At 38.9% G+C, this 12,241-nt stretch overlaps 1 protein-coding gene across 23 annotated transcripts in view; it reads left to right on the top strand.

The window, feature by feature from the left end:
- The window catches only part of ACACA (acetyl-CoA carboxylase alpha), a 307,755-nt gene that overhangs the window by 155,130 nt on the left and 140,384 nt on the right, over window positions 1-12,241 (top strand). For all 23 annotated transcript variants that reach the window (XR_013535729.1, XR_013535730.1, XM_078373749.1 and 20 more), the window contains 2 exons: window positions 3,883-4,007; window positions 11,831-11,944. Coding sequence is in view for 21 of the 23 variants with exons in the window: in XM_078373749.1 (XP_078229875.1) it covers window positions 3,883-4,007; window positions 11,831-11,944 (239 nt within the window). In the remaining 2 variants the exon portion in view is untranslated. The remainder of the gene's footprint in view (window positions 1-3,882; window positions 4,008-11,830; window positions 11,945-12,241) is intronic.

Here is a 12,241-nt window from a genome sequence, read left to right as displayed (position 1 = left end):
GTGCAAGCCTCTTTTGGAGAAAATTATAATCAAGAAGATTATAGTAGTAAAGAAGATTTAAATAAATTATCAAGGTCTTAAATTGGAATATACACTATTTATTAGGTGCTGATTCTTCCTAAATTCATCTGTAGATTGACATTTCAATAAAAATTATATTAGGGTATTTGTAATGCTAATTCTAAAATTTCCATAAAAGACAAGTCTTACAATAACCAAGATACTTCCGAAGAAATACAAGATCTCTCAATCAGATATCAATATTTAATATAACACCATATTAATTAAGAAAGTATGATATAGGTATAGGGACAGATTTGTAGATCAATGGAACACAGTGGCCCAGAAATAGATTCACCCATATATGAAAACTTATTTTATGATAGACGGGGCGTTATAGATCATGAGGAAAGGATGGATTTTTTTTTCAATAGATGATACTAGCACAATGGGTTATTTTTAAGAAAAAAGGAAAGAAACAAATGGAATCTCTATCTTATACGTATACACAAAAATCAATTCCTGATAAATTAAAGACTTAAATATGTACTAAAGAGGTGAAGCTATTAAATGTTTAGGAGAATGTTATTATAATCTCAGGATAGGAAGATTTTGTTGAAAGGTTGATTACTTAAACCCCACTCAAGAAATTCTGTTCATCAAAATACACCATAAAGAGACTGAAAAACCTGTAATCCTAGCACTTTGGGAGGGTGAGGCTGGCAGATTGCTTGAGCCCAGGAGTTTGAGACCAGCCTGGGCAACATAGCAAGACCCCATCCATCTCTGCAAAAAATACAAAAATTAGCTGGGTGTAGTGGTGTGTGCCTGTAGTTCCAGCTTCTTGGGAGGCTCAGGTTGGAGGATCACCTGAGCCTGGGGAGGTCAAGGCTGCAGTGAGCCATGATCACATCACTGCACTTCAGCCGTGGTGACAGAGAAAGATACTGTCTCCAAAAAAAGAGAGACTGAAAATATAAGCTATAAAGTGTGAGAAGATATTTACAAAGTATATACCTAAAAAAGAATTAGAAGTATCTGGAGAATTGCTATGAATCATCAAGTTAAAGACATCCTAATAGAAAACTGAGCAAAAGATATAGAAAGATATTTTACAGAAGAGGAAGTACAAATAATACATAAACTTACACAAAGATGCTCAATCCCATTAGTAATTAGAAACATATGAACCAAAACCACAGTGAAATTGGCAAAAATTTAAAAGTCACATCATCATCTTCATTGCTTCTGTACATGAAGTACAAATTGGTTTGCCATTTTGGGAAATAGTTGGTCAGTACTTAATAAACTTGAAATTATTTGTATTCTTTAACCTAGTAATTTTACTCATAGAAAACGTACTCTAGAGAAACTATTGCATGTTTACTAGGAGACATACAGAGGACTGTTTGTGACAGCACTGTTCATAATCTCAAAAAAGATAAGAAACAATCTAAATATACATAGGTAGAGTAGATCATCGAAGTATCCCTACCATGTGTTGCTATACAGCAGTGAAAATGGATGCCCAAGGCATACACTGAACAAAAGGATGAATCTCAAAACTACAATGTTAAGAAAAAGAAATGGTACAGTGATTCCATTGTTTTCAGGTTCAAAACCAGGAAAATTTAACTATACATACATTGATGATAAAAGTTAAGAAACGCAAAAGAATAGTTAATGTAAAATTCAGCTTAGTAGTTGTTTCTGTGGAGGAGTCTTCAAAGATACTAAAGATGTTCTATTAAAATTTAATTGCTTTAAAATAACATATGGGTGCTTATTTCCACTGATACCATATGTTTTTATATATTTCATAATTAGGTGTTTTGTTTTGGGTTGTGTGTCTGTGTGTGTGTTTGAGTCAGAGTCTCACTCTGACACCCAAGCTATAGTGCAGTGGTGTGATCTTGGCTCACTGCAACCTCCGCCTCCTAGATTCAAGTGATTTTCCTGCCTCAGCCTTCAGAGTAGCTGAGATTGGAGGTGTGCGCCACCATGCCTGGCTAATTTTTGTATTTTTAGTAGAGACAGGGTTTCACCATGTTGGCCAGGCTGGTCTCGAACTCCTGACCTCAAGCGATCCACTCGCCTCAGCCGCCCAAAGTGTTGGGACTCCAGGTGTAAGCCACTGCACCTGGCCTATTAAACATTTTTTAAAAAGAGTATCTTGGTATGCAAGATCTTCAAAGTCAAAAAAAGAAGTATCATTGCTTTCTTTCTGTTAATGTCTCTCATCACCCTGGGTAAATGTATTATTTTTATTTCCCCTGGTCCTACTGCCAAAGTGTATTTGTGTTGTCACTTCAAAGCTAAGTCTTGGTAGAGAAAAGTATTAATACAGAACAGCTAACTTTTAAGCAGCTTCTCTTTTGGTCAGAATGTGTCTTTTATGAAATTGGCAGCTCTCTGATATTGTAGTCCATTGTTTTTCAAATATAGTTTCATTTGTGAAAAAAATTGCTTATGTCAATCTCGAATATTTAAAACAGTTAAAAGCCTGGTTACGGTGGTCCAAGTATTCTAGGAAACCACGATAATGCAGTTTGAATGCCACTGTTCTGGTTTGTAACTTAATGTGGAATCTGAACTGAGGTGATAATCCTTTACTATTTTCATGATTTCATAAAATTCTGACCCTTGAGAATATTCAAATACTAATTCTTCTTTACTTGGAAATTTAATTCTGAGGTAAGCTGTTTTCTAAAGAACTGAATATTACTTATATCCCATGGTAGATATCACTGAAGTGTACCAGAGGCTTATGCTTCTGTTGTAAAACATAGCTTTCCTACTCAGAACTAACCTGCCCCTGGTGGCCTTATGGAAGGCAAGTGAAAATATGCATAACTTTAGTCTCCCTACAGACCTTTTGACTTAATGCAAGGTTCTCCTTGATCTATACCTTGGGTTAGATTTGGCATTCCGAGGCATTGCTTAGCTGTTTAAAAGACTCAAAGAAGAAAATGTTGATTCCAGGGGTAGCAGCCACACTTCTCATGGATATTCTAAGTTTGGTGTGGTTTTAATTTTTTTAGCTAAAACTGTTGCTACTGGTTAGGGTGAACTATTTTCTGTGAGTCAAACATGGAAACAGAATCTCAAGCTCTGGGGGAGACATTAAAAATCATCAAGTTTGCCGGGCGCAGTGTCTCAAGCCTGTAATCCCAGCACTTTTGGAGGCCGAGGCGGGTGGATCACGAGGTCAAGAGATGGAGACCATCCTGGTCAACATGGTGAAACCCCGTCTCTACCAAAAATACAAAAAATTAGCTGGGCATGGTGGCGCATGCCTGTAATCCCAGCTACTCAGGAGGCTGAGGCAGGAGAATTGCCTGAACCCAGGAGGCGGAGGTTGCCATGAGCCAAGATCGCACCATTGCACTCCAGCCTGGGTAACAAAAGTGAAACTGTGTCTCAAAAAAAAAAAAAAAATCATCAAGTTTAATGATATTTACATTGCTTTTTAAATAGTAGCACTTTCTCTTCTAAGGAAATCACAAGGGAGTTTAGAGTAAGACTGGGGTTGGAGTTATTCCCAATCCTTCAGTCTTTAAGGCACATCCATCTCCTCAATTTTTAAAAAGTTAAATAAAATGGAGGCCCAGAAAGGTAAAATGATTTTCCCAGGAGCATACAGTAAATTGCTAAAAGAGCTAGGCCTCGAACCCAGAACTTATATACAAATTGCCTGACTCGCTAGTTCGGTGTTTTACTGAATCACGTTGCCAGTTTCTGTACAAATTCATCTAAGAAAATCCTTAAGATGTTTCTTCTTACTGCTTGTCTCATAAATTATAGATAGTACAAAACAAATAGCATGTAAATGTGAACATTTATACACAGGTGAGAACCAGTTTTTTTTTTTGTGGCATGCAGGTCACTATGACAAATGTGTATTCGCCCTCCGGGAAGAGAACAAAAGTGACATGAACACTGTACTGAACTACATCTTCTCTCACGCTCAAGTCACCAAGAAGAATCTTCTGGTCACAATGCTTATTGTGAGTAGCATTTTTCAGAACTCGTAAGGACTGTGGATGATATGCAAAAAGTATTTTTTCCTTCCGATGGCTGTGGTCAGAGAAAAAAACTGCTGCCTTTTGTAATTATGGGATGAGGGGGCTTGAGCTGTGGATTAACAGTTTCTCACATGTACCTTTGTCCTTGGTCTGAAGGAACCTGCTCTAGTGAGAAAAGGACTATTCTGGCCATTATGCATATAGTCATACACGGGAACTTACGTTTCCTAACTGTTTAGAAATGCCCCGTGCTTCACCTTTCCTGTGGTCATCATGATGGCAGCTTTAAAATTGCATCTTATTTAGCCAGTATACTCTTAATTTTAACTCTTCTTCCATAGATAGAAGCAATGGCTCTCATGTGAAACTTTAAAAGAAAAAAAAGAAATCCAGCACTTTTCCTCCCCAACCAGAGAAATTTAAATGTATTCTGCATCTTCACTGATCCCTTTTTATTTATATTGAAATCTAAGCTCGGATTATTGTATTGGTAGTAAATGTATGATTTTTGTCCCTGTAACTTAAGTAATATAAGAATTAGTAGGAAGGAGGAATGGGGAGTAAGCCTGGCAAGTGCGAGGAGAGCTAATGTGTATTTGGCCAGTGGGTGGAATTTCTAGGGGCTGAAGGCATTTTAAAGATGACTTGCACGTCCTTCACTCCTAGCACGTTCTGGTTGAGTTAGTTGTCAGAATTAGCATAGTAGGACTGTTCCTAGAGTCCCTCGCCCCGTGGTCCTGAGCATTTGCCTTGCTGCTGCATGCTTGTCTTTTGGGGGACTATAGCACCTTTTCACTCCTAGAGTTTTCTTTCTTGTCCCTTTGTGGAACTGGCATTCTTGGTACCTTACTTCCATCATTTTTCATGGAGGAAAGAAACATACATCTTCACAGCCATTTTTTATTTCATACTTCAGAATGAAGGGAAACTATCTACCTCACATCTCTGATTAACAAGAGTGCCACTCATTTAGTTATCTGCCTAGCTGGTTAACTCTAAAGCATGTAACATTTTTAAGAATAGCCATTTTAAAAAATAGGTAATTATAGGGAGAGTTCATTGCTTTTGCTACCCTAGAATAGCTAGATTGTGAGGAAACCAGAAGATACATTTGAGAGGGAAAAATATATATATCAGCACAATGTAATATTTCAACTTCCCCCAGGTGACAGGTTTCAGCTAAGAAATGTTATCTATGGCAACTTGCTAATTTTTTTTCTCATTCGAAAGAAGGAAGAAAGACTATTTAGATTTTTAAAAAAAAATTTAATGAGAGCATTGTTAAATCTTGGATAAAGCTAAGACTTTCTGGCAGAAAAGGGTAATGATGAGGAGGGTAGAAGAATCCATGAGTTTGGACCTAGAATGGGGTGGAATTTGCCTCTATAGGAAGCTAATTATGGTGAGTTTTTCTTTTTATTATGATTACCTTTTTAAGAACTTAACAGTTTTCTGCACTAAAAATAGACCAAAGCCTAGAATCCTTGGAGCAGCAGAAGAGTAATGATCGTCCAAGACTGTCGCTGGGTTTCTTAAATTCTAATTTGTAAGATATAGGGGCTCAGCTCGCTCCTTTTGCGGAGTGATTGTAAGTAACGCTTGCCTTAAGAATCTCATTATTGGAACACAGAGCCATATTTCCTCTGAGAATTCTGGAGTAGCTTTGAGCCCGGGCTGTTCATTTCTCAAGTAATCACGCTGGTGTGATGGAGAGAGAAAATGGCAGCTGTTCGGAGCTCAGGCCTTCAATTTTCTTCAGAGTCCAGTCACTCAAGTGTGTAATTACACGGGGGGTGCTGCAGAGGCGTTGGGCCCTGTCAGAGAACTGGTTTGAGGCTTTGCTTTCTGCTTTTGCCAGTCAGGACAGACAGAAGCCAATGGGACTGTGACTTGCCGCTGTTCTTTTTTTCCCCCGCCTTGTCATCCTGATTACTTCTTACCTGCATAGATAGTACCCAAACTTTCTTTCCAACAGGCTGAGCTCTTTAGAGAAAAGAGCTGTTTCAGAGTTTGAGTTTGCGTGAATAGGATGGAGGGGGGGGGGGGAGGAGGAGGAGGAGGAGGAGGAGGAGGAGGAGGGGGAGGAGGAGGAGGAGGAGGAGGAGGAGGAGGAGGAGGAGTGCGGTTGAACATGTGAACCAGGAAACGGGATTTGTCCTTTTCCTTATTTTGGTGTCAAAACATTTTTCTTTTAAAAAAAATGAGACCCAGTAAACATAAGAGGATCTGTAAGCTTTCATGTCAATAATTTCTTTTCAAATAATCAGTTGTTTTTATTTCATCTTAGAGATTTGGAAATCAAGAAGTTAACTCATATGATAAAGGTCAGGGCCAGCTAGCAGTGACTTAGGGAACATAAGTGAAAGCTCAGACGGTGCTCCTTTCTGATCTGATGTTACTGAATGCCAGACATATCTTCCTCTTTGACAATGCTTAGCTGCTCCCCTTTCTGCCTTCCTCTCCCTCCTCCTCACCCACATCTGCACTAATGGTAGTAGCTGGTAAGAGCCATTTTGGTTGTTTGGATTATTCTTTCTGCAAATCTTAGTGCCTTTTACAGATGTCACCTGCACATGGTAGCACTTTGATTCCCCCAGCTTATGTTCTCTGCTGGTTCCCCTTTCTTTGCATATCTTGGCTTCTTGATTGATGATTATGTGGCCAGCATTCCATTCTCTGCTTTCTAGAAGTAGAAATGTTGATAGTATGCTTTGCTGAGCTAGATGATGATTTCTGGGGCTTTGGAAGCAGGGAGGGAGGTATCACTAAAATAAGCCTTCTGTGAGTCAGTGTCATGGGATATGGGCTGCTCCAGCAAAGAGGTACCTTTGTCCTTTCCAGGTGTTAGCATAACTTGCCCAGTGGTAACTTGCCTCAAGGACTCTTGAGCCAACATCTGGTATTCTTTCTTTCAGTTTATCTGGAAAGCAGAGTGTCAGATGAAAGGCTAAAGTCCTATCAGGTTTCCTCCATTTAGAGGGACATTGTACCACAATTTAATACAAACTCTGGAAGACCAGTAGTAAATTTATTTTTTGGAAGCTCTTCTTATTGCTTAAATTTAACTTTACAGGAAAAAGCTTAGACTCAGAATATTGTTTACGTTTGCTTAGAGATATTTAAGGAACTCTTTGGCCAGATTAAGCTAATTGGTACAAATACAAAGTGTTAACATCTTCATAGCTGTTTAGATGCCAATGTACATATCCTCTAGCCACTTTGATGGTAAGTAGTCTTCCTGCTTATAACTTATTTTTGTTATGGTCCACATGAACATACTATAAACCATTCTTCTGTATGAGTAATGCAATGCATATGAACCCCTGATTTGGTTTAGATGGGGAGAATTTAAAATGCTGATCAACACCTTGCCTTCCTCCTCTTAATCTGACTGCAAATAATTTTGTCCAATATGTAAGTAAAGAAGAAAAGTCTTTCTCAGTGATTCTGCATTTACTGAATAAGAGTGATATTAACAATTTTTTGTTAAACTAACCCCATGACGTTTTTGGGATATCAAAAAGTACAGGTATGACTAAAGAAGCTACCAGTTCATTGCTGATACTGAGATTACTACCTACCCAGGTGAGCAATAGTGTATTGAGGGCATTACACATAAGGTCACATTCTTTTCATTTTGAATTGCCTTCCTCAGAGGCTTTCAGTGCCTAGGATACTAAGATCAAGTTGGACTATGTTTTCTTCTGTCAGTCAGCTGCATAACTTTGGCTGTGGTTTTGTTGTTGTTGCTGATGTTTTTTGTTTTGAGACAGAGTCTCGCTTTTTCTCCAGGCGCCAGGCTGGAGTGCAGTGGCACGATCTCGGCTCACTGCAACCTCTGCCTCCCAGGTTTAGGCAGTTCTCTGCCTCAGCCTCCCAAGTAACTGGGATTACAGGCGTGTGCCAACATGCCCAGCTAATTTTTGTATTTTAGTAGAGATGGGGTTTCACTGTGTTGGCCAGGATGGTCTCAGTCTCTTGACCTCGTGATCTGCCCACTTCAGCCTCCCAAAGTGCTGGGATTACAGGCGTGACTCACCACACCTGGCTGTTGTTGCTTTTTAATTAAAGATGTGGTCTTACTATGTTGCCTGGGTGGCTCCCAAGCTTCTGTGCTCAAATGGTCTCGGCCTCCCAAAGTGCTGGGACTACAGGCATGAGCCACCATGCCCAGCCTTGGCTATGGGTTTAACATTTTATCATGTTTGTTATATTTCTGCAAATTCAAACTACTTCCTGTAGTTAGCTACTATCTAGGTCAAAAGTAAAAGCAAGAAATTACTGTTTTGTACTAGTATGGCTGAATAGTAATTTTTACTTCGTTTTATGACTCTGGACAGTTGGAACAGACTTTTGGTTGGTGGATTTTTGCAAGTGACCTGTAATCCCCAAATCAGCAGTTTGGCTCTTTAAACAAACCTTTTTATATTGACTAAACACATCTACTGACCTAGACACCATCTAAAGGTGTTGTTATAAAACGTTCACCAGGATTAGATGGTGATGTTGGTTTGTCCAGTTGCCCAAAAGAAGCCTGCGTCTAGGACAGAGGGTAATAAAATTCCTGTTGGATGTTAGTTGGCATCTTAGGATGGATGGTTCTGTAAAACCTTGGTGTTTTCTTTTAGAACCTGAATGCTATGTCTAAGTGAAGGAGAAGACAGGGTTAAGAAAGTTATTTTACACATAATCTTATATTGCCAGTTTTTTTTTCTGAGTATTCATGATGACAGTGGAGAAAATATTTGAATGGAAAACTTCCAAGTCAGAATAGACTAATGAAAATAGTGGTTAATAATGTATGTTTGCTAACTACTTCACATGTATTAATTTAAGTTTTTTTTAGACAGAGTTTCACTCTTGTTACCCAGGCTAGAGTGCATGATCTCGGCTCACTGCAACCTCTGCTTCCAGTGTTCAAGGGATTCTCCGGCCTCAGCCTCCCAGGTAGCTGGGATTACAGGCATGCGCCACCATGCCCAGCTAATTTTTTGTGTTTAGTAGAGACAGAGTTTCACCATGTTGGTCAGTCTGGTCTCTAACTGACCTCAGGTGATCCACTTGCCTCGGCCTCCCAGAGTGCTGGGATTACAGCATGAGCGAGCACACCTGGCCTACATTTTTTTTTTTTTCTAATCTCCGTAGTTCGCTTTTCTTACAGATACTTTTTCATTCTCCCTTAGCCCTTTCTTACTCCCTTTCTCTCACAGTGGAAAGATGAAATGAAAAAGTGTTTTCTTAAACACTGGTTTTACGTGTTTTGCTTTGTTTTGTCTTTTAAGTTAGAACATGATCTGTAGCTAAGCAAGAGGATAACTCCATTTAAAAATTTTTTAGTTTAATCTCTAAAGGTAAACTTAGATTTCCTTTAAAGGAAATGCATTTCATGTGAAATCTGATATAGGTTGTGGAGGTGATTACTGTTCTCATTTTGTGGTGTTGGCTTTTGTTGTTGTTTGTTTGTTTTTTGATTACAGTCTCTCTGTTGCCCAGAGCTGGAGTGCAGTGGCGAGGTCTCAGCTCACTGCAACCTCTGCCTCCCAGGTTTAGGCAGTTCTCTGCCTCAGCCTCTCAAGTAACTGGGATTACAGGCGTGTGCCACCATGCCTGGCTAATTTTTGGTCTTGAACTCCTGATTTCGTGATTCACCTGCCTCAGCCTCCCCAAAGTGCTGGGATTACAGGCGTGAGCCACCGCGCCCAACCCGGCTTTTGTTTTTGATGTTGAGACTTTAATCTGGCTTTGTACAGAGGAGCTGAGTTGTAGCATTACCCAGTACACTTCTTATGTTTTTAGGCCTTTTGGTGGGTCATTCCAATGCTTGAAGTAAGTACCTCAGAAAAGGAGTATGTTTGCTCTATTAAGAACATTAGGAAAGGGACTTAGGAAGGAAAAATTTATCTTCGTTTCCCTACCTGCTGTTATTTATCAGTTCTTCCCTTCTTTTTATGGTCCTGTTTTTAGTAATTTTACATATTCCTCTGAAATTCTATTTTGCTCATTAGTTCTCAGCAAAAGGTGAGACTTAGTTGCATTTTCTTCCTCCTCTTTCTTTTTTATGCCTAAAAATTGACAGTAGTCAATAGGATAGGTAGAACAGGTCCTCTAATCTGTGCTACATGTTCAACAGAATCCTGGATTTATCTTCACTTTAATAGCAGCTTTTATTTTTCTCAGAAAAATAAACCCAGATGAGTGAATTAGCTGGGTTAAATGGGTGAAAACAGTACTTGCACTGTAATTATAAATCCCGTCATATGTTTTATGACTCTGGACAGTCAGAGCAGACCTCTGGTTGGTGGATTAGGGAACCAGAATCTCATTATACTATTTACTTTAAAATAAAATAAAATAAAAGATTTGAGAAACTTTCCCAGCATAATGGCATTGAGTATTTCAAAAGTATTTACCTTGTGATGTGGAAGGAAGGGATTTTGGAAAAAGTATGTTTTCCCCCACAGCCAAAATTCCCATGCCTTTATTTATACTGCTGTGATAAATGTCTATAAAGGGATTCCCTGAGACAGGGAAGGTTAAGTGTGAAATAGAAGTTCTTCAAGAAAAGGACTGATCATCAAGGTGGGGAGAAGATTAACAAGCAGGCCCCTTGGGGACTGGTCTTTTTTCATGTCCCATTGGAGTAGGGGGAGAATACATATTTATTAAAATATAAAGGCAATTCCGTCTTTTTAAAAGTTTTTATTTTATATTTTATTTTTAGAGATGGGGGTCTTGCCATGTTGCCCAGGCTGGTCTTGAACTCCTGGGCTCAAGCAGTCCTCCTGTCCTGACCTCCCCAAATGCTGGAATTACAGGTGTGAGCCACCCTGCCCAGCCAAGGCAATTATTTAAAACTCCAAGTAGAGGGAGGGGTAACTAAATGGATATATTTTATATGGTGTGGTGTTAATAATACCACTACCAGTAGCTCTGTAAAATTCAGAAAAGGACAGACATTTATAAAAACTGCATTTACCGTTTTTTTAGCTTAGATGGAAGTTGCATGGATAATGGCTGAATTTAGGGAATAAACTGATATTCTACTGGACTCCAGTAAGGATATTTCTCTCAGAATATGATTGGGATTTTTTTCTTACCATTTTTTACTTCTTAGAAGAAGAAGGACCCAATAGTGAATAAACCATGGATTCTATAGTAAGAACTTGTTCTTTCCCTCTAATTCAGCTAAGGAGTCACATGTTTAAGTATCATGGAATGATTCTTGGTACAGGAAGAAGAGAAATGAATTGGGATACAGAATTGCCAGGATATGAGATGGTGTTTTTAGTTAGTGTGTATTTATAAATAAATAAGTTGTTGTTGTGTTTCTGTTTTGCATCTTCCTGGGTTGCTGAAAATTGGTTTGTGAGATGAAAACCACTGGAGTGGTTCTTTTTGCCTTATATCTACCTTCTTTCAAAAATGGGAGAGGAAACAGGAAGGCCTTTAGTCCCTGTTATTTAAAACTTTGAGACGTAATGTATTATTTCTCACTCAGAATCCTCTTGGGCCCTTTTAGTGGTCTCTAATGAGTTCTTCTGCTTGTTAAAAGTATAGTGTTGATTTATAAGGAAACACGTTAGGAATTCTGAATGACTGAGGGATTTGGGCTGCCTCTCCTTAGCCAAACTTCCTCTGGGATCTTCTTTACCACATTGTTTAGGGTAAAAATAACAGGAAGTTTGCATTTTCTTATTAATGCAGCTATCTTTACTTTGTTTTCATTCCTTTTCTCCATTTCAAAATCCTGTCCACCTGTTCTTTTTAATATGGCTATCTATGTTCTTTTTTACATTAACAATTAGGATCAGTTGTGTGGCCGGGACCCTACTCTCACTGATGAACTGCTGAATATTCTCACAGAGCTCACTCAACTCAGTAAGACCACCAATGCTAAAGTAGCACTTCGAGCACGCCAGGTAAGGACATTTGTTGGTATTCTTAAAGAAGGGATGGCTTTCATAGATCCGGCAGTCCTAGACACGATGAACTTGTGCCTAATCATCTTACAAAGAACATGCAATTTTCTATATGTGTCACATTTTCCTCAGAACAAATGTTTTCATGTGGTATGTTTTTTAAAGAGAAAGAAAAAGATTAATGCTGAGTCTCTTTAAAATAGAAGCCCTTTCCCCATTAAAAAAATCCTGCTATCATTCCCTTCCTTCCCTAGTAGCCCTGTGTTAGTAAACCAGGGTCAGGTGGAGGAAAGGACA

This window comes from Callithrix jacchus, chromosome 5 (assembly GCF_049354715.1).
Source record: "Callithrix jacchus isolate 240 chromosome 5, calJac240_pri, whole genome shotgun sequence".
In the NCBI taxonomy this organism is placed as follows: Eukaryota; Metazoa; Chordata; class Mammalia; order Primates; family Cebidae; genus Callithrix; species Callithrix jacchus.
Note: the sequence above shows the minus strand (reverse complement) of the source record. Positions and strands in the feature narration are given on the sequence as shown.